This window comes from Muntiacus reevesi, chromosome 2 (genome assembly GCF_963930625.1).
Source record: "Muntiacus reevesi chromosome 2, mMunRee1.1, whole genome shotgun sequence".
NCBI classification, from domain to species: domain Eukaryota; kingdom Metazoa; phylum Chordata; class Mammalia; order Artiodactyla; family Cervidae; genus Muntiacus; species Muntiacus reevesi.
In genome coordinates this window covers 196,125,143-196,147,349 of record NC_089250.1, presented here as the reverse complement: position 1 = coordinate 196,147,349, position 22,207 = coordinate 196,125,143, and the positions used below count along the sequence as shown (strand labels likewise).

The 22,207-nt window shown below is 43.6% G+C and overlaps 1 protein-coding gene across 2 annotated transcripts in view; it reads right to left on the bottom strand.

The window, feature by feature from the left end:
• Positions 1-916: 916 nt before the first annotated feature.
• IQCK (IQ motif containing K) overlaps positions 917-22,207 on the bottom strand; it is a 141,516-nt gene continuing 120,225 nt past the window's right edge. For both annotated transcript variants that reach the window (XM_065924437.1, XM_065924438.1), the window contains exon 9: positions 917-1,850. In XM_065924437.1, the coding sequence (XP_065780509.1) occupies positions 1,795-1,850 (56 nt within the window). In that variant the 3' untranslated portion in view covers positions 917-1,794. The remainder of the gene's footprint in view (positions 1,851-22,207) is intronic.

The window sequence follows — 22,207 nt, the reverse complement described above, 5'->3', positions numbered from 1 at the left end:
ATGGCTGCAAGCGGAAAGCAATGTTTCACCACCGCAAAAATAGAACTGGCTTTGAGCCACAGGAAACCTCACTTAATGAGACCTTTTTCTTTTCAAGTTTCTGATAGTTTTTTGCGCTTCTGGGTTTTATTTTGGCTTTAAGGTCAAGAGGGAGCTGAGTGCTCTCCCAGCGGAGGTGGGTGGGAGGCAGGGAGTGAGGGGGAGGGCAGTAAACTGTTCTCTTTCTAAGGACTTCACCTGAAGGGTAGAAGAGACATCTTTGCCAAGAGACTGTGGCAGCCCCCGCCCCCACTGAATGAAGTTTAAATACAAAATTAAATGGCACCGCTGTTTCAGATCTGTTGTAAACAAGATGCTGGGGGAGAAGGACCAGGAAGGAGAGCTTCTGTGATCAAAACACCTCATTGTAAGCACAACTCTTTCCAGATCCAGTTATCAAAATCACTTTGGGACTGTAACAGCCACTCTTTCTCCCCTTTAATAGGAAATGGTTATTCTGTGCTGGATTCCTCCCCTGGAGATGGAAGCAGGGAGGGAGAGAGGGAATGACAGACTGGGAAGTTCTGTGTGTCTCAAGGGTTGCAGATTTGGTTGTTGCAAGCTGGGGATCCGTTGTTATAGCACAGTTTCTGTCAGGGTCCAGGAAGCATGGGCGAAGTGGGGGTGGTCTTCCTGGTTAGGCAAGGCCGAGTTGAACCCTGAACCAGAAGGGAGCATTGTGGCTTTTGTAACCCAATGATGCGATGATTATACCAGCTTACAGGAGTTCCCAGCAGGTGCTTTTTATTAATTGATAAAGAGCTAAGGCTCATTTTTGATAGATAATATATATTTATTAAATGTATTAATGTGTGTTTTATAATGTACCTTTATCCTCCCCTGGCTGACTGTTGCATACTTTAAAAAAACATCATTAAAGAAATTTCAAGACAATCAACATGTATCATAAACGACTGTATATAATAAATATTACAGATTTAAAAGGTTGTAAAGCATGGGCAGATAGGTTTTATTTTCAAAATGCTGTTCTTAACACAAAAAATAAAGGCTTTACTATTTACTTAAGACGTGTGGTAGCTTGTCAAAATAACCCCATACAACTGTTTGGCTTTCAGATTTGCCTGGAGGCTAAGTCTGTGGCATTTTGAATGGGAAAATCCATTCAAAAATGGGTAACAGCAAACTGTGGAACAATTGAAGATAATAAATCAGTTTACCCATGAAATGAGGAACTTTCTATAATGTTTTGGGACATAGACAACAAAACTTGTTTATCTGTTATAGTTGCCTGTGTTTAAGCATCTTGCTAGGTTTGCAGTCAAAGTTCAGGGTCAACCTCCTTGTGAAAGGATCACAGGCAATGATGTCTTTTTTTTTTTTTTTTTTTTTAATAGCATGCTCAGTGGATATACTTAAACCCACTGCAGAGGTTTGGGACTTTATTTTAAACATGGATCTTTGCAAAGGCAACCAAAAGTGGGAAGCTGGTAACTAGAACATTTCAACATCCCTTGGAACTAGAGTTCGTTGTACATTTTAGCAGTGGGTGATGTAGAAGTATATTCCTGGAGCACTGAAGAAATAGACAGATGAAAGAATAAAACTGGGGGATAATGCAGAAAGTTAAAACTACTTTATAAACTATTTGCACTACAATATATTTGCAACAAAAAGATCCTTATCCTAATGTACCAGATCTAGTCCTTCAAGAAAACACAATAGAGGAAGCATAGCTAGAACACTGTCCTCCAGTTGGGTAATTGGAGCTTAGAGTGGGAGAGATGCCGACAGCTATTAAGGTTGTGGAGTCTTAGCTGCAGCCTCTTCCTCGTCCTCCATTTTGCATTTCACTGCAAAGAAATAAAAGAGAAAGTCAGGGCTGATTTATCAACACACACCTAGACAGAAGTGGCACCTGGACACCGCAAACTTTGATACACGGAAGTCAGTTGCCTCAAATCCCATTGAGCGCCAGCAACGGTCCTGATCCCACACATCCACCAGGGAAGAACACAGGGCCATTGTCCTTCACTGGCAGCACCTGAAGTCTCAAAGGAATGGCACAAAATGTTCACAGCTGTTCTGAGTTCAGTTCAGAAGAAGGTCAAAAGTATGCTTTGCAGGTCAGGGGCACTGAGGGAAGTTTCACTAAAGATGATGACAGATTCGAAGCTCTGGATTCAACTGAATCTATCACCACTCACCCTGTTCCCCGCTCCCCCCCTCACCCAAAATTAAAAACTCAGGACAACACTGGGGTCAATCTGCGGCCAGAAGAGAACCTTTTCTTGTCTTTCATGGACCGCACGAGAATGTGACCCGGGTGATTTCCTGAGTTAGTCAAACAGGAAAGTTAGGTGAACACACAACAGGGCACTGTTTGTAAGGGAAATTGCCCCAATACATAAAAACCCCTCCCCCAAGATGTACGTTCCAATCTCCTGGTGGGTGGGGGGATCCATTTGGAAAGACCCTCTCTTTTTAATAAATCTTTGCTTCTTGTGTCCAAGTGCTTGCCCCCATTGTTAATGCCTAAAGGGTTATTCAGAGCAAGGCCACAGGCTCTGGTCATTTCTGGAGAGCAGTGTTCGAATTAGAAAGGGTATTTGGGGGTTGGTACCATGTAGGGCAGAGATTTCAATCAAGCCTGACCTCCCAGTGACAGGGCACACGCTGGCCATGGACCCTGTCACATGCAGTGCAGTGAGCTAGCCCAGCAGTCTTCATACTGGGGCTACACGAAGACTTCCCAAGAGTTCTTGGTCACGTTTTATTCAAAGACAGTCAATTTCCAAATCTTGGCTTCCTTGAGTGGACCTACAGTGCTAGTTTCCCCATCCTGGCATTGCCCAGGGTGTCAAAAATCCCCAGGGGCCAAACGGATGCAGTTTGAAATACTGGTGTTCCCTGAGTCTTCTTCACTTTCCATATTTAATAACTATCAATTTTTAGAATGTATTTAATTGGCTTTCTGGACTACTATTCAGTTCAGTCGTTCAGTTGTGTCCAACTCTTTGCGACTCCATGAACCACAGCACGCCAGGCCTCACTGTCCATCACCAACTGCCAGAGTCCACCCAAACCCATGTCCATTGAGTCGGTGATGCCATCCAACCATCTCATCCTCTGCCATCCCCTTCTCCTCCTGCCCTCAATCTTTCCCAGCATCAGGGTCTTTTCAAATGAGTCAGCTCTTCCCATCAGGTGGCCAAAGTATTGGAGTTTCAGCTTCAACATCAGTCCTTCCAGTGAACACCCAGGACTGATCTCCTTTAGGATGGAGTGGTTGGATCTCCGTGCAGTCCAAGGGACTCTCAAGAGTCTTCTCCAACACCACAGTTCAAAAGCATCAGTTCTCCTGTGCTCAGCCTTCTTCATGGTCCAACTCTCACATCCATACATGACCACTGGAAAAACCATAGCCTTGACTAGACGGACCTTTGTTGACAAAGTAATGTCTCTGTTTTTTCATATGCTGTCTAAGTTGGTCATAACTTTCCTTCCAAGGAGTAAGCGTCTTTTAATTTCAAGGCTGCAGTCACCATCTGCAGTGATTTGGGAGCCCCCAAAAATAAAGTCAGCCACTGTTTCCCCATCTATTTGCCATGAAGTAATGGGACCGGATGCCATGATCTTAGTTTTCTGAATGTTGAGCTTTAAGCCAACTTTTCACTCTCCTCTTTCATCAAGAGGCTCTTTAGTTCTTCTTCACTTTCTGCCATAAGGGTGGTGTCATCTGCATATCTCAGGTTATATCTGAGGTTACCCCACGTCCAAGGTAAGAGAAACCCAAGTAAGACAGTAGGCGCTGAGAGAGGGCATCAGAGGGCAGACAGACTGAAACCAAAATCACAGACAACTAGCCAATCTGATCACACGGACCACAGACTGTCTAACTCAATGAAACTAAGCCATGCAGTGTGGGGCCACCCAAGACGGACGGGTCGTGGTGGAGAGGTCTGACAGAATGTGGTCGACTGGAGAAGGGAATGGCAAACCACTTCAGTATTCTGCCTCGAGAACCCCATGAACAGTATGAAAAGGCAAAATGATAGGATACTGAAAGAGGAACTCCCCAGGTCAGTAGGTGCCCAATATGCTACTGGAGATCAGTGGAGAAATAACTCCAGAAAGAATGAAGGGATGGAGCCAAAGCAAAAACAACACCCAGTTGTGGATGGGACTGGTGATAGCAGTAAAGTCTGCTGCTGTAAAGAGCAATATTGCACAGGAACCTGGAATGTTAGGTCCACGCATCAAGGCAAATTGGAAGTGGTCAAACAGGAGATGGCAAGAGTGAACGTTGACATTCTAGGAATCAGCAAACTAAGATGGACTGGAATGGGTGAATTTAACTCTGATGACCATTATATCTACTACTGTGGGCAGGAATCCCTTAGAAGAAATGGAGTAACCATCATAGTCAACAAGAGAGTCCAAAATGCAGTACTTTGATGCAATCTCAAAAACAACAGAATGATCTCTGTTCGTTTCCAAGGCAAACCATTCAATATCACGGTAATCCAAGTCTATGTCCTGAACAGTAATGCTGAAGAAGCTGAACTACTATTAGTTGTATTAATAACTCAACCAGAAAAATATTTTTAATACTAGGAACCTATAGGCATGGGAAAATTATCCTGTGGGCCCATAACGTGAACTACGTTATGAAATGTTTAGCAACAGACTGGAGTGGCAGAGTTTTGATTTGTAGCATTTGCCAATTTCCATGGCTGATTTCAAGCTACCAGCCTGGTAACATAATACTGAGGTAGAAGGGGGCTCACACAGCCAGACGGAACAGCTCAGCACATGGCAGCCCTGGATCCCCATGAAGAGATATGCAGGGAACCCCTCGGTGCACAATGGTTTTCCACATGTAGTTGGGGAACCTACTAGAAATGCACATCCAGGCCCCTACCCCAGGCAAGTGGAGCCCAGCCATGTGTGTCCTTAACAAGCCCCCAGGTGATTCTGTTGGACACTGGATAAAGCTGAGACCCACTGACTACTGGTTCTCTATCCTGGCTGCATTTAAGAATTACCTGGGTAGCTTCTGAAGTCTGTTGGTACCTAGATCTCTCCCCAGACATTGATGTAATTAGTCTGGAGCCCAGATATCAGTATTCATTCAAAGCTCCTGTTTATTTCTAAGATTCAGGCAGGGTCAAGAAACCCAAACCATGGTTTCTTTAAGGAAACATGACTACAAAGACCCTCAGAGCAGGTCACAGACATCTCAGTGTCTCAATATATAAGCCATATGAATGACATTCTCTCTGGCCTACAAGTGGCAGACAGACACTTCAGGCTACTGGTAGCATGGGAGGAGGGTGGAATTGGCTGACAGGTGGAGTTCGCAGCCCTTGGGTTTTCTTTAATTCGTCAACCCTGCTGGAAAAATTCACCTGCATGCCTTTCCTTTGTCCCAGGATTTTAACCAGTCCTGTCATACCTTAAGATACTCTTCCCCAACTCTACATTTTGAGCTTACCAGGGTAAAGCTCTTCTCTCTTTCAGATCTTTATACAAAACTCTTGAGGGAGAAGAGTCGAAAGGGATGCTAGGGACACTCCTTCCAAGATGGAGTGTCAAGACACTAACTGGAGTTGATGGGCTGAAAATAAAGGTGAAGACTCGTGATGGAATCACGTGGAACTCTGAACACTCCCAGTGCCCAGCCTCACGCTGGCCAATCAAGTCAGAATCTCTGGAGGTAGGGACTGTTCATTGGTGCAAACACACTGGAAAACTGACATTTTAAAGTGAAACGGTGTGTACATTCCCCACAATGCACTGATTCCACTCCTTTATCCAGCCCCTGGAGAAGTCCTTGCTCATGTGTATTGGCACACATGAATGAGGATGTTCATGATAGCAGAAAACTGGAAACAGCCCAAAAGTCCATCACCAGCTAACTGCATCAATAAATGCTGATTTCCTGGAATGGTGAATATACAGCAGTGAACCTGAATGAACCACAACTGCTCATGTCAGCTTGTGTTAGCTTACAGTATTGAAGGAAAAGGTGCAAGGCACAAAATAACACACATACCGTGATCCTAATTTTAATACATCTAAATGTTAAGGAAACCTGACTTCAGGCTCTCCTACAAAGCCACAGTTATCAAGACAGTATGGTACTGGCACAAAGACAGAAATGTAGATCAATGGAACACAATAGAAAGCCCAGAGATAAATCCACATACCTATGGACACGTTATCTTCGACAGAGAAGGCAAGGATATACAATGGAAAAAAGACAACCTCTTTAACAAGTGGTGCTGGGAAAACTGGTCAACCACTTGTAAAAGAATGAAACTAGAACACTTTCTAACACCATACACAAAAATAAACTCAAAATGGATTAAAGATCTAAATGTAAGACCAGAAACTATAAAACTCCTAGAGGAGAACATAGGCAAAACACTCTCCAACATAAATCTCAGCAGGATCCTCTATGACCCACCTCCCGGAATATTAGAAATAAAAGCAAAACTAAACAAATGGGACCTAATGAAACTTAAAAGCTTTTGCACAACTAAGGAAACTATAAGCAAGGTGAAAAGACAGCCTTCAGAATGGGAGAAAATAATAGCAAATGAAGAAACAGACAAAGGATTAATCTCAAAAATATACAAGCAACTCCTGCAGCTCAATTCCAGAAAAATAAACAAGCCAATCAAAAAATGGGCCAAAGAACTAAACAGACATTTCTCCAAAGAAGACATACAGATGGCTAACACATGAAAATATGCTCAACATCACTCATTATCAGAGAAATGCAAATCAAAACCACAATGAGGTACCACTACACGCCAATCAGAATGGCTACTATTCAAAAGCCTACAAGCAATAAATGCTGGAGAGGGTGTGGAGAAAAGGGAACCCTCTTACACTGTTGGTGGGAATGCAAACTAGTACAGTCGCTATGGAAAACAGTATGGAGATTCCTTAAAAAACTGGAAATAGAACTGCCATATGACCCAGCAATACCACTTCTGGGCATGCACACCGAGGAAACCAGATCTGAAAGAGACACGTGCACCCCAATGTTCATCGCAGCACTGTTTATAATAGCCAGGACATGGAAGCAACCTAGATGCCCATCAGCAGACGAATGGATAAGGAAACTGTGGTACATATACACCATGGAATATTACTCAGCTATTAAAAAGAATTCATTTGAATCAGTTCTAATGAGATGGATGAAACTGGAGCCCATTATACAGAGTGAAGTAAGCCAGAAAGATAAACACCAATACAGTATACTAATGCATATATATGGAATTTAGAAAGATGGTAACAATAACCCTATATGTAAGACAGAAAAACAGACACAGATGTATAGAACAGACTTTTGGACTCTGTGGGAGAAGGCAAGGGTGGGATGTTTAGAGAGAACAGCATTGAAACAAGTATACTGTCAAGGGTGAAGCAGATCACCAGCCCAGGTTGGATGCATGAGACAAGTGCTCGGGGCTGGTGCACTGGGAGGACCCAGAGGGACGGGATGGGGAGGGAGGCGGGAGGGGGGATCGGGATGGGGAACACATGTAAATCCATGGCTGATTCATGTCAATATATGGCAAAAACCATTACAATATTGTAAAGTAATTAGCCTCCAACTAATAAAAATAAATGAAAAAAAAAATGTTAAGGGATACATATAAAGATGAGAAGAACTCTGAAGAAAAGCAAGATAATGATCATCACTAAAGTTAGGGTGAGTGACTTCATGGGGGGAGGGGAGCCTTAAAAGTGTCCACAGTGTCCCACTTCCTTAACGGGGATGATGGTTACGTGAGTATTTGCTTTATAAGTTATATGTGTTTTATGGTAGCTATTATATGTATATGTCTCCCCCCTCAAATAAAAGGTAAGAAGATGGGAGTGTATTACTTGAAATTACAAAGTCAACTAATAAAGGAATGTAAAGGAGCAATTTAAGTCTTTTGGGAGGGCAGGAACGGGATGGAAGCGAGCTGACTCTCATGTGTCACAGCAGGAAATCAGGAGACAGTGTCTAAACGCCTCCCGACCCTAACTTAGCCTCAACCACCCAGAGAGACAGCTGAGCGCTCAAAGTGACTGCCAAAGAAGACGGTGACAGCGCTGAGGCTGATGCTCATTCCGCCTCCTGCTTTATCCTATATACCCGTAACCAGGGGAACCATGTACGAGGATGAGTTTGCTAAAAAATTAAGAAACATAAAACCTCTCCCTAGTGGTTTTTCTCGTCCGGGTCTTGACGGAACAGAACCTTGCACAGATAGGTTATTCGGAAGAAGGACAGAGCAAGGGAGGAGGCAGCGGGGAGGAGCAGGCAGGGAGATGAGAGACCCCGGTTTCCACCTTAGTTTAGACACACCGTTGAGACTGGCTTCCATCACGAAGGGACGGCTGCCTCCGTGCCCCTGCGCTGTCCTTGTCCCCCTTTGGCAGGCTGGTGAGCAGCCAGTTCCGGAAGGGCTTGAGAGAGTGGAAAATCCCGGGGTGATGCGCCAGCCCTTCAGCTTCAGTCAAAGGAAGTGTGACAAGAAAGGTCTAGCATATTAATAAGAACTGCTTACACTCTCCGCCTCTCAATCGCCCCCCCACACTCTCCGGTTCCAGCCAGTCACAGAGCTGAGAACCCCAGATGTGGTTAGAGAAGCTGCCTAAGATGCAGGGAGGAAATTCAGGGACCACGGGGGTCACCCAGCTGCTCATTCATTGTGGCCCACATGTGGCCTCAGTGCAAAGGGTCCCAGACCTTGACAATTAGAATCTCAGAGAGTGAGGCCTGGGAATCAGGACCGCTCCCACCACTGTGCTTTGAGTGATCCCTCTGGATGTGACGAGTTTGGGAAAGAGTACGGTATCGCTCAGCCATCACTCACTGCCTGCTTCCTGAGGGTCCATGTCTGAGAGGTGCCCTGCCTCCTAAGGGCCTGGGAGGGCCAATCGAGACAAGACCTGCAAAGGGGTCACTCGGCACTGAGTCGGATCCACAGAAGCACGCACTGCACATTAGCCATTACTATTTTCAGAGCAGTCTCTGACTTCAGGGAGCTCACAGTCTAGAGGGAGAGGCAGGAAAATTAACAGGGAATTAGAGATGCTTCCCTGGTAGCTCAGCTGGTAAAGAATCCACCTGCAATGCAGGAGAGCCCAGTTCGATTCCTGGGTCAGGAAGATCCCCTGGAGCAGGGATAGGCTACCCACTCTAGTATTCATGGGCTTCCCTGGTGGCTCAGATGGTTAAAAAACGGGAGACCTGGGTTCGATCCCTGGATGGGGAAGATCTCCTGGAGTAGGGCATGGCAACCCACTCCGGTATTCTTGCTTGGAGAATCCCGTGGACAGAGGAACCTGGTGGAATACAGTCCATAGGGCTGCAAAGACTGAGCGACTAAGCAGAGTACATAGTACATCACAGAGATGCTTACAAACCAGAGTGAAGCTGCTTCAGTAAATGTGCACCCATTTAGTGAGATGGGCCCTGAGGTTACACAGAGGAGACTGGTCCACACTCTCAAGTCAGCAGTATGCGTATAAGGCTTAAAATATTTTTTTAAAATCCTCAGTTTTTAGGATTCCAGGTAAGTAATAAAACAGCACTTCTATGGTGCTCATTGGGCCCTTTGCACATACAAAGGAGCAGTGAGGGACATGCTGCTCTTTTCCCAGTGATATGGATGAGGAAACGGAGGCACACATGTTCCACGAGGGGCCTGGGGTCACACTGTGGGCTGTCTGGCTCCTGCATGCATGCCCTTACCCTCGTCAGGGTCTTGTTCTCCCCCTCGGGAGATGATTTCTGTAATAAAGATGTAATAAGGATTCACTTCCCACATAGACAGTTTAGGAACAACCACAATGCCCAACCCCTGTGGAATGAATAGGTATCTGATAATTTATAAACTTCATAAAACAGGAGGCTGCCATTACGAATGTGCTTCTGCAAAGTTTAAAGGAACAGGGAGACAAGCCAAGGGCAAAATACAGTGGAATTTATAAAATTCCTATACATTTTCATTATGCAAATTTCTTGCTCCATTCCCAAAGTTAACAATGTTTCCAAAGGGGACACTGTGGCTTCTGTCTGGTGGTGGTGAAAGCCAACCAAGCTGATTCCTCTGAAAGTAAAATAGAATGTAGTTTTTTCCACTCAGTCATCTCTGCCCCTGTTTTCCCTCTTGCCTTTCTGAAAAAAATTTTTTTTTAAAAAACAAGTGAAAAAAAATTAAAACAAGTGACTCCTAGTTTACGTTTGCTCCTGAGTGAGCTGTTCATAGTACATCCTTTTAATGTGACTGCCCTGTAAAAAAAATTACATTCATAACTAAGTTGTAGCCCAGCTTTTTAACTGTCTAAACAACAACGACAAAAAACTAAACATAGATAAAATGACTGAAAAGAAATGGGTGAATTGTTGTTTTCCCAAATGTCTACAATATACATGCATTGCTATACCATTCGGAAAATTTTTCTAAAAGAATTATCAGAAAGTATACCAGACAGAAGAAAAGCAGATTGTCAGAGCATCGACAGGTACATGGTGTTATTGTGATCAGGCAGAGGTGGGGAGAGGAAAGGAGGAGGAAAGGTCAGGGTTTCAGAGTCTGGAGGGGTGGGAAGCTGGCCTGTATCAGCAGACCCGGTGTTAGGGTGTTGGAAGACCCCAGGGAGAGCTCTACCCAGGGTGGAGTTGCCTTAGCAGAGTGGGGGTGGTGGTTTAGTCGCTAAGTCATGTTCAGCTCTTGAGACCCTGGACTGTAGCCCGCCAGGCTCCTCTGTCCATGGGATTTCCCAGGCAAGATTACTGGAGTGGGTTGCCATTTCTGTCTGCAAGGGATCTTCCCAACCCAGGGACTGAACCCAGGTCTCCTACATTGCAGGCAGATGAGCAACTAAGGCCTTCATGGAAGCCTTAGTAGAGGTGACCATTCAAAAAATATAAATGAAAAAAAAATATATATATATATATATAAATGAAATGTATGCTAGGAACAGTTTGCTTGTTCACAGAAGGGAAGATTTTGGAGACAAGTAGACTCAGTGTTCGAATCCTGGCTCTTCCATCTAATAGCTGGGTGACCCAGTCCCAGCCTCATTTCCTCATTTGAAATAAGTGAAATAATGCTTGCCCTCACAGAGTCCTTAGGAAGATTAGGGAAATAATGTACCTAAAGTGCCCAGTGCAGGAATTGATATGTAGTAGGTACTCAACAGGAGAAGGCAATGGCACCCCACTCCAGTACTCTTGCCTGGAAAATCCCATGGACGGAGGAGCCTGGTGGGCTGCAGTCCATGGGGTCGCTAAGAGTCGGACACGACTGAGCAAATTCACTTTCACTTTTCACTTTCATGCATTGGAGAAGGAAATGGCAACCCACTCCAGTGTTCTTGCCTGGAGAATCCCAGGGACGGGGGAGCCTGGTGGGCTACAGACCATGGGGTCGCTAAGAGTTGGACACGACTGAGCAAATTAACTTTCACTTTTCACTTTCATGCATTGGAGAAGGAAATGGCAACCCACTCCAGTGTTCTTGCCTGGAGAATCCCAGGGACGGGAGAGCCTGGTTGGGCTGCCGTCTATGGGGTCGCACAGAGTCAGACACGACTGAAGCGACTTAGCAGCAGCAGCAGCAGCAGCAGGTACTCAACAAATGTGACTTCTTCTCCCCTGAATGGCCTGTAGAAATACAAGCTGAAGTGCTGCTAAAGAGTTCACTTAGCATCATTAAAACTCATGTCACTCATTTGAAAGTTATTTATCTTCCAGCTCAGCTATCAAACACAGTCGAGGACTTGAAAAGTAAGCTGAAGAAGCCGTGTAGATGTTTTGGAATGTGTTCCCCAAACTGGTATATCAGTCACAGGAGAGTGTCTGAGACCTCTCTCAGAGCTGTGTGCCCATTCCTAAAGCATCATACTGGCAAGCTGAGTTATCCTCAGAGCATAACTGAATTTAGGAATGAATTAGTTTCCCAAAGGGCTTCCCCGGTGGCTCAGAGAGTAAAGAATCTGCCTGCAATGCTGGAGACCCAGGCTCAATCCTTGGGTTGGGAAGATTCCCTGGAGAAGGGAATGGCAACCCACTCCAGTATTCTTGACTTGAAAATTCCATGGACAGAGGAGCTTGGCAGGCTACAGTCCATGGGGTTGCAAAGAGTTGGACATGGCTGAGCAATTAACACACACACACACACGCACGCACGCACGCATATACACAGTGTCCCAGTGGCTGATAAGCATATGAAAACGTGAGGGTCCACAGTGGGACAGCCACTACACACCCACTAGAATGATTACGATGAAAATGTCTCATCACATTAAGTGCTGACAAGGATGCAGGACAACTTAATGCTCAGGCATCGCTAGTGGGGATGGGAAACAGTCCCACCACTTAGGCAAACTATTTGAAAGTATCTTGCCAAATTAAATATTATTTATACACTCTCAGGCCCATCAATTCCACTCCTGGCTAATCCTCAACTGAAGTGAGTATTTACATCCACCAAAAAACATATGGGCTTCCCTGGTGGCTCAGACAGTAAAGAACCTGCCTACAATGCAGGAGACCCGGGTCAGAATGTTCATAAAAGCTGGATATAACTCAACTGTTTAGCCATAAGTGATATACAAACTGTGATGATATTCAAAGGAAAGAATACTACAGTTTAGGGGAAAAGGGCAAACTACTGCTGCCCTCAACAATTTGGTTGAGTCACCCAGATGTAATGTCCAGCAGAAGAAACCAGACACAGAGTCCTTATTGAGTTTCCATTTATATGAAGTTCAAGAATAAGCAAAACCTTTTCCACAGTGATAGAAATCCAAATAGTTTGCCTTGGGATCAGCTGCTGCCTGGGTGGGGGCCTGAGAGAGGCCTCTGGAAGGTGGAGCCCATTCTTCAACCATCCGGGTGCTGTTATGTGGTATGTACATGCAGATGAGTTCATTGCTCTGTATGCTAAGAATTAGTACACCCTGCTGAGTTTCACCTCAACAACAACAACAAAAAAATAGTAAAACAGGGAGGAAGAGAACGGCACCAGAATCTGAGGACTTTTTCATTCAGGTCCAGGGCAGAGTCTGAGGTGCCTCGGTAGCCCCTGACGGCTCCACACTTGCCACAGATTATTAACAATATCACAGAATTAATTAGAAAATTTGCATTTACTGAATACTAGACATTATGTTCAGGCTTTACACAAATTTATCACCTCACTTAATATTCCTAGTCACTCCGGGAGGTAGATACTAGCATTATTTCCGTTTACTGATGAGAAAATTAAGGCCCAGAGACACTAAGCAACTTGCCCAAGGTCACAGAGCTAAAACAAATGTCCCTGCCAGGACTCTAAGCCTGGTCTACCTGAGTCCAAAATCCATGGTCTTAACCACCATTCATACCAGTGCAGAGTAAGAAGTGGACCCCTGATCATGACCCAGAATCATCCAACAGAGCTTAAAGTCATGTTCCAGACTTTCAGTTAGGAAGGCAGGGGACTGTACAATATATATTACCAAAGTTCTATTTTTTTTTTTCTGTTTTACTGGACTGAATTTTTAAGATAAGGTTACTTTTTGATTATAAAAGCAGTTGACAGTCCTTATAGAAAGTCTGAAAAATAGAGAAAAAAATGTGAAAAAAAACTCCACATGTCCCCACTGGAAGATGTTGACATGCAGAGGGTACTGTGAGTAGTCTGGTACATTTCCCTCCCTTTCCTAATGGTGCCAGATGTTGGGTTGTGTTATTTTTGAGGAAAGTGGAGCCAACTTGGAAGCCCCAAGGGACTGGGGTGGGCAGTCTTGAATGTGCAGTAATTACTGGTGTTGACTTCTAAATAATGTAAACTCAGGATGAAGTCTCCTGGAAGGCAGCATTTTGTAAGTGGTAATATTTGGTGCTGGACAATATTAGTTATCTTGAGACAGAATCTCAATGTCAAGTTTAGACCCGGGAAAGGACCTTGACTTCTGGAAAGGGAGACCATCAATAAAAGACCTGTTTTTCATAAATAACAGAAGCTGAGGCTCCAACAGGGGAAGGAATGGGGCCATCGGAGCACAGCCTGGCTGTTCAGGGCACAGCTTCTGACGCAGGGGACCTGACTTTGAATCCCACCATCATTTGCCAACTGAATCACCTGAGCAAGTCTCTTAAGCTCTTTGAAGCTTCAGCTCCCTCACTCATAAAATGGGGTCAGTAATAGAGGGCAAAGGGTGAAATGAGATGGAACCTGCCTGGCACATGGTTGATGCTCAATAAAATTATTTCTTAATTATACAGGTAACGCAAACTCCAGGCAAGCTCTGAGAGATGGTGAGGAACAGGTAGGCCTGGCGTGTTGTACAGACTGTGAGGTCGCAGAGAGTCGGACACAACTGGCCGACTGAACAATAGCAATGCAGTGACTTTAGAACAACCGGAAAAAAAATATGTAAACAAATTTTCTTTAAATTATGTAGGTGAGCTTTTGTGCTATTCATATGTACTTATATACCAATTAATATTTTCTTTCTGCATCAGAATTAACAACGGTAGTTCCATTTTGAAGTTATCAAGACTGGAGATTTAGCACAGCAGTTTAAATAGTCACAAATGTAGTAGGCTGTCCTTCGAAATTCTGCATCTTCAAAAGCCTAGTGAGTCCAGGGTGTGAATGAACACAGACGAACCCTGTCAGCCCTGTCTCATGACTTTTTTATTTATCTCTGCATTCTCAGCTGCTGCCGCCAAGACTGAACCTTTAGAAATATCCCAGGCATTCTGAATGAGCTTGGGGTATAAACAGTTCTCATCCAGTTCAGACTGGCAGAAGCTCTGTATATTGAATGCTGTCTTTAAGTGAAATGGAAATAGATCCTCCAGTTTATTTTTACACAGCTCCTCTGTAAGTTTAACAAGTTAATAACTAACTGAGAAACTATTTCAGTCTGTACTTAGGCACCAGGGTTCAGTCCAGAACCCTGGGCTGACACAGCTCTAGCCAAGAAACATTCAGGACTAGGAAGACAGTTTTTATCAAACCTTAAAAGAAGGAGATGGGAAGTAACATTCCAAGAGTTTCAGCACAGAGTTCTAAAAGGAAGCTCTCTGGTATACTGAAAAGAAAAAAATCAAATATTCTCAAACCCTGACCTTGCAGAGAAACATACTGATTCCTAAACAAAGCTGCTTTTTAGAAAGGGTCACTCATATCAGCTATGTCATTTTTACCCTCTAAACGTCTCCTAAACCCATCCACTTCTGTCCAATTCCACTGCCACCAGGTCATCCGATCCAGCCCCCACCTCCAACCATGCTCATCTTTCTATAAAGCCCATCTGATGATGCCATTGCCCTGCTAAAGCCCTTTAAATGCTGCCTGCTGCCCCTAGGATCAAGTCCAAAGCCCTTAACCAGGCCCCTGAGGCCACTGCTCTCTCCCAGCTCCCCTTCACCTTGCACCTGCTTTCATCATTCAAGACTTCTTTCAGTCCCCCTTCCAGGCTCAAGGTCTTTGCCTCCATCCTTTCCTCAACTGAAAGCCCTCACTGCCACTCATGTTTAGTTAATTACTAGGGGAACCTATTCAAACCTCCTGCTAAAGTCTCTCAAGGCATCCATCTGATGTCTCAGAACTTCTTCAAAGCAATAGTCACAGTCTGTAATCAAGGATTCATGTGATTACTGGAATAGCATCCAGCTTCCCCAACTGGCTTAAGTTTCCAGGAGAGCAAGGTATTGGCTTCTGTTCACCACTGAACCTCCAGCATCGAGCAGCTCCAGTTCTGCAACCAGAGCAGGCACTCAGTCAATTGGAAGCCCCCAGGCCTTTCTCTCTCAGCCTCCCTCCAGGCTGTCGAAAGGACACACATGTTTACCAGCAACATAAAGGATGCTCCAGTTCAGTGGGGACACCCAGACTTTAGCATCGGAGAGGCAAGTGTTTGAAGTATTTGCATCCAGGCTCCAGCTCTTACTACCAGCATGCCCTTGGCCTAGTCACTAACCCTCTTGACGCTTGTTTCCTCACAAAAATTGGGGGGTTTTGTGGATCAAATTGCGCAAGGTAATCTTGATATTTAAATACATTAACTGAGATTATATACACAAATCTACCAGAAGAGTGCCTGGCACATAGCAGATCCGATAGATGCTTAATAAATGGCGGTTTTTCTCGGGATTCAGATGGCTATTTCTCCAGTTTTCTAGGCAAAATATAACAAAATGTAACCAGGGGCCTGCTGCCTTCCTTCTTACCTTCCTCTGCCTATTGTGTGTTTGTTGATGCAAAACGCAAAATGACGAATGTACCAGACAGAGCTATGCTCTCTGGGAGCTAATCTATGTTTCAACTAAAAGATAAGTATTTTCAACATGCAAACAATATTTTCAACAGTTACATGAATTGGGTTAAACCCTCTCACAGCCGTTGCTGAGTAATGATCCAAAGAAACTGATCTTAGATACATATAAAGATTTAGGAGTGTGGACACTTATCTGGTGTGTGATACCAAAACACTTCTGTTTGGCTGAGGTGGGAAAACATTTAATGTCTACTTATTCTGATTGCAGTTCCCAGATTGGTAGGAAAGACCTGCACATCCCCCCACCATCTCCTCACAGGTATTCTGCTCTGTTTCCACTGCCTGTTGCAAATTTAATACTGCTAGCAACAATAACAACAACAATGATGAAAATAATGATAATCATTACAAGTACTGTTTATTGAGTTCTTAAAATATACACAAGCACATATATCCCTGCTGCTGCTGCTAAGTCACTTCAGTCGTGTCTGACCCTGTGCAACCCCATAGACTGCAGCCCACCAGGCTTCCCCATCCCTGGAATTCTCAAGGCAAGAACACTGGAGTGGGTTGCCATTTCCCTCTCCAATGTGTGAAAGTGAAAAGTGAAAGTGAAGTTGCTCAGTCGTGTCTGACTCGTAGCAACCCGATGGACTGCAGCCCACCAGGCTCCTCTGTCCATGGGATTTTCCAGGCAAGAGTACTGGAGTGGGGTGCCATTGCCTTCTCCATATATCCCTATATTGTCTTTAATCTTCAAAACAACTCTCTGAAGCTATCATTATCTCCATATTTCCGATGAGAATACGGAGGCTCTGAAAGGTAAGTGACTTCCCTAAGGTGCAAGTGTGGGATTCAACATCTCATTTGCCTGTTCCTGTTCTTCTGCTTTTAAGCAAATCATCTCAAAGTTTGAATTAAAAGATTCAGGTTTTCAATATGTAAAAATATCTTCAAAAGCTGCATAAATGAAATTAGGAATGAAGGCACCCATGGCAGCAGTATTTATAATGGTGAAAGTGAGAAAGAAGTGTCTAATAAGAGAATAATTAAATTATGTAGTTAATCATGTAAAACAACTTTGTAATATAGGGGGATGGGTCTACCACATAGTTAGATGAAAGCTAGATGAAAAATAGCAGGGATAAATGAAATAAGGGCTATGAAGTATCTCACTGGTATAGACTCAGAGCCTTTGTGCTCTAGAGCCTGCGCCGTACAACTATAGAAGCCCACACACTGCAATAAGGAGCCCTTCTGTCACAATCAGAGAAAACACGTAGGCTGCAACAAAAAGCAGCATGGCCAAAAAAAATTTTTTTAATTAAAAAAAATAAAATACATAAAAAATCCTTACTATTCAGTAAAAGACAATCTAATTTAAAAAGGTGGAGGATCTGAACAGACATTTTTCCAAGGAAACTACACAAACAGCCAATGAATACCTGGAAAGATGCTCAGTCATTTCATTAGGCATGTTGATGTTCAGTCCCTCAGTCGTGTCCAGCTCTTTGCAACCCCACGGACTGCAGCACGCCAGGCTTCCCTGTGCATCACCATCTCCCAGAGCTTGCTCAAACTCATGCCCATTGTGTCAGGGATGCCATCCAACCATCTCATCCCCCTGTTGTCCCCTTCTCCTGCTGCCTTCAATCTTGCTCAGCATCAGGGGCTTTTCTAAAGAGCTGACTCTTCGCATCATGTGGCCAAAGTACAGAGCTTCAGCTTCAGCAACAGCCCAAGGACTCTCAAGAGTCTTCTCCAACACCACAGTTCAAAAGCATCGATTCTTTGATGCTCAGCCTTCCTTATGGTCCAACTCTCACATCCATACATGACTACTGGAAAAACCATAGCTGTGACTAAACAGAGCTTTGTTGGCAATGTAATGTCTCTGCTTTTTAATATGCTGTCTAGGTTGGTCATAGCCTTTTCTTCCAAGGAGCAAGCATCCTTTAATTTCATGGTTGTAGTCACCATCTGCAGTGATTTTGGAGCCCAAGAAAATTAAATCTGCCACTGTTTCCATTGTTTGCCATCTATTTGCCATGAAGTGATGGGACCAGATGGCATGATCTTAGTTTCCTGAATGTTGAGTTTTAAGCCAGGTTTTTCACTCTCCTCTTTCACCTTCATCAAGAGCTCTTCTCTTCCTCTTTGCTTTCTGTCATTACGGTGGTGTCATCTGCATATCTGAGGTTGTTGATATTTCTCCCAACAGCCTTGATTCCAGTGTGTGCTTCATCCAGCCTGGCATTTCACATGATATACTCTGCATATAAGTTAAATAAGCAGGGTGACAATACACAGCCTTGACGTACTCCTTTCCCAATTTGGAACCAGTACACTGTTCCATGTCCAGTTCTAACTGTTGCCTCTTGACCTGCATACAGATTTCTCAGGAGGCAGGTAAGGTGGCCTGGTATTCCCATCTCTTTCAGAATTTTCCACAATTAGGCATGAGGAAAACATAATTCAAACTACACTGAGATACCACTTCACATCCACAAGGATGACTATAATCCAACACACAGTTAATAACATGTGTTGGTGAGGATGTGTAAGAACTGGAACCCTGATCCACTGCTGGTGGGAACATAAAATGGTGCAACCCCTGTGAAAACAATCTGGCAGTTCCTCATCCAATTGAATCTAGAGTTACCATATGACCCAGCAATTCCACTCCTAGTTATACATCCAAGAGAAATGAAAACATGTGTCCACATAAAATCTTGCACATGAATGTTTATAGCACCATTACTCATAATAGCCAAAATATGAAAACAACTTAGATTTCTGTCCACTGATATATGGATGCAAAGGTGTGATACGCCCATATATTGGAATACTATTTGGAAACATGAGCTGTGTCCTCCTCAGATTCACAGGTTGAAGCCCTAATCCCCCACATGTGACTGGATTGAAGACAGGGCTTTTAAGGAGGTGATTACAGTTAAATAAGGTCATAAGATGTTAACTGAAAGAATGGGTACCCTTATAAGAAGAGGAGAAGATACCAGAACTCTCCCTACACTATGCGGGTACACAGCTAGAAGGCAGCTTCTGCAAGCCAGGAGAGCTCTCACCAGACCCAATCACGCTGGCACCTTGATCTTGGAAATCCAGCCCCCAGAACTGTGGGGGAAAAGATGTCTGTTGTTTGAGTCCCCCTGTCTACAGTGTTTCGCAGCCATGTAATCAAGCCATAAAGAGAAATGATGTATTAATATGTGTTACAACAGGGATGAAGCCTGAGAACATTGTGCAAAGTGAAGAAGCCACAAGGGCAGAAGGGCAAATCTACAGAGACAGAAAGTCCGTTAATAGTCGTCTGGGGCTGGGAAGAATGGGAGTCTTGCGGGACTGTGGTTAAGCGGAGTAGGGTTTCCTTTGGGGGTGATGAAGATGCGCTGAAACTGACTGCAGTAATGGTTGCAAATTCTGTGAATTATACTAAAAGTCACTGAATTGTATGATACATGAATTATATCTGTGTTGTGTGTTAGTTGCTAAGTCTTTTCAACCCCAGGGACTTTAGCCCACGAGGATCCTGTGTCCTGGAGCTTGCCAGAATTCTCCAGTCAAGAATACTGGAGTGGGTGGCCATTCCCTTCTCCAGGGGATCTTCCCGACTCAGGGATCGAACCTGGGTCTCTCGCATTACAGGCAGATTCTTTAACATCTGAGTCATCAAGCAAGTCCCTGAATTATATCTAAAGTTATTTTTAAAAAAGAAAGATGACACTTTAATAGCAATCATCTCTGGATGGTGAGACTTAACTAAGAATGATCTACTGGGCTGGTTAAAAAGTTTCTTTGGTTTTCAAATAAAAAATAAAAAACACATTTTTCATTTTCCCCAGAACTTTACTGAACAACATATTTACTGTTTTGTTCTATTACCTTCTGCCATTTTTCAGGCAACTTCATAATTTCATCTCTCCGAAACTTTTATTTGTTTTGAGCAAAGAATTCACTTGTTCCAGTTGCCTTGTATAGTCTTCCAGGGAATTGAGATTTTTTTCATTAAAACAATTTTGTAAAGACAGAAATGAATGCAAATCTGAAGGTGTGATGTCTGGTGAATACAGTGGATTAATCAGAACTTCCCAGTCAAACTGTAACAGTTTTTGCCTGGTCATCAAAGAAACATACTGTCCTGTGTTACCCTGATGGAAGATAATGCATTTTTTGTTGACTAATTCCGGGTTCTTTTCATCAAGTGCTAACCGGGAACAGTCCTTGTTGGAATTAACCGTTTGGTTTTCCAGAAGGAGCTCACAATAGAGGACTCCCTTCAATCCTACCATATACACAACATCACTGTCTTTGGATGAAGACCCCCACCTTTGGTGTGGTTGGGGGTGGTTCATTTCACATGCCCCACAATCTCTTCCATTCCACATTACTGTATAGTATCCACTTTTCATCACCCATCCCAATTAGTTTTAAAAACAAAACATTTTAATTACCTTTAACTAGAAAATCACATGCGGAAATATGGTCAAGAAGGCTTTTTTTGCTTCACTTATGTGGATCCCAAACGTCAAGTGACTAACATTACCAAGCTGGTGCAAATGATTTTCAACGGTTGATTTGGATATTTTGAGTAAGTCGGCTATCTCCTGCATGGTATAATGTTGATTGCTTTTGATTAATATCTAGATTTGATCACCATCAACTTGTGTACACAACTGTGGAGCATCGTCCAGTGAGAAATCTTCAGCACAAAACTTTGCAAAACACTTTTGACACGTTCTATCAGTCACAGCACCTTCTCAATTTGCTGTTGTTGTTGTTCAGTCATTAAGCTGTGTCTGACTCTTTGGTACCCCGCGGACTACAGCATACCAGGCTCTTCTGTCCTCCACTATCTCCTGGAGTCTGCTCAAATTCACGTCCACTGAGTCGGTGATGCTATCTAACCATCTCATCCTCTGCTGCCCCCTTCTCCTTCTGCCTTCAATCTTTCCCAGCATCAGGGTCTTTTCCAATGAGTTGGCTCTTCACATCAGGTGGCCAAAATATTGGAACTTCATCTTCAGCATCAGTCCTTCCAATAAGTATTCAGGGCTGATTCCCTTTTAGGATTGACTGGTTTGATCTCTTTGCTGTCCAAGGGACCCGCAAGATTCTTCTCCAATACCACAATTAGAAAGAATTGATTCTTCAGTGCTCAGCTTTCTTTATGGTCCAATTCTCACATCTGTACATGACTACTCGAAAAACTATAGCTTTGACCTTCGACCTATAGATCCTTGTTGGCAAAGTGATGTTTTTGCTTTTTAATATGCTGTCTAGGTTTGTCATAGATTTCCTTCCAAAGAGCAAGTACCTTTTAACTTCATGACTGCAGTCACCATCTGCAGTGATTTTGGAGTCGAAGAAAATAAAAGCTGCAGAAATCTCCTTTTGTGTTTCAGTTGTGTTTTTACCTTTCTTGAAATAAAAAAAGTATATTATGACAAAATGCTGTTTTTTATTCCTTCTTCAATATTAAACTGGCACACAAAATTCACCAAATTTGATGTTGTTTTTTTTTAATGCACACTAATATGACAGCTATCACAGTACAATATAATGAAATCACTTCAAATGAAGTTAAAGAGAAAGCTGGACCATAAAGAAGGCCAACCAACTGCCAAAGAATTGATGCTTTCAAACTGTGGTGCTGGAGAAGACTCTTGAGAGTCCCTTGGACAGTAAGGAGATCAAACCAGTCCATCTTAAAAGAAATAAACCCTGAATACTCATTTAGAAGGACTGGTCCTGAAGCTGAAGCTCCAATACTTTGGCCACTAGATGCAAAGAGCTGATTCATTGGAAAAGACTCTAGTACTGGGAAAGATTGAGGGCAGGAAGAGAAGGGGGTGACACCGAACGAGACGGTTGGATGTCACCACCAATTCAATGGACA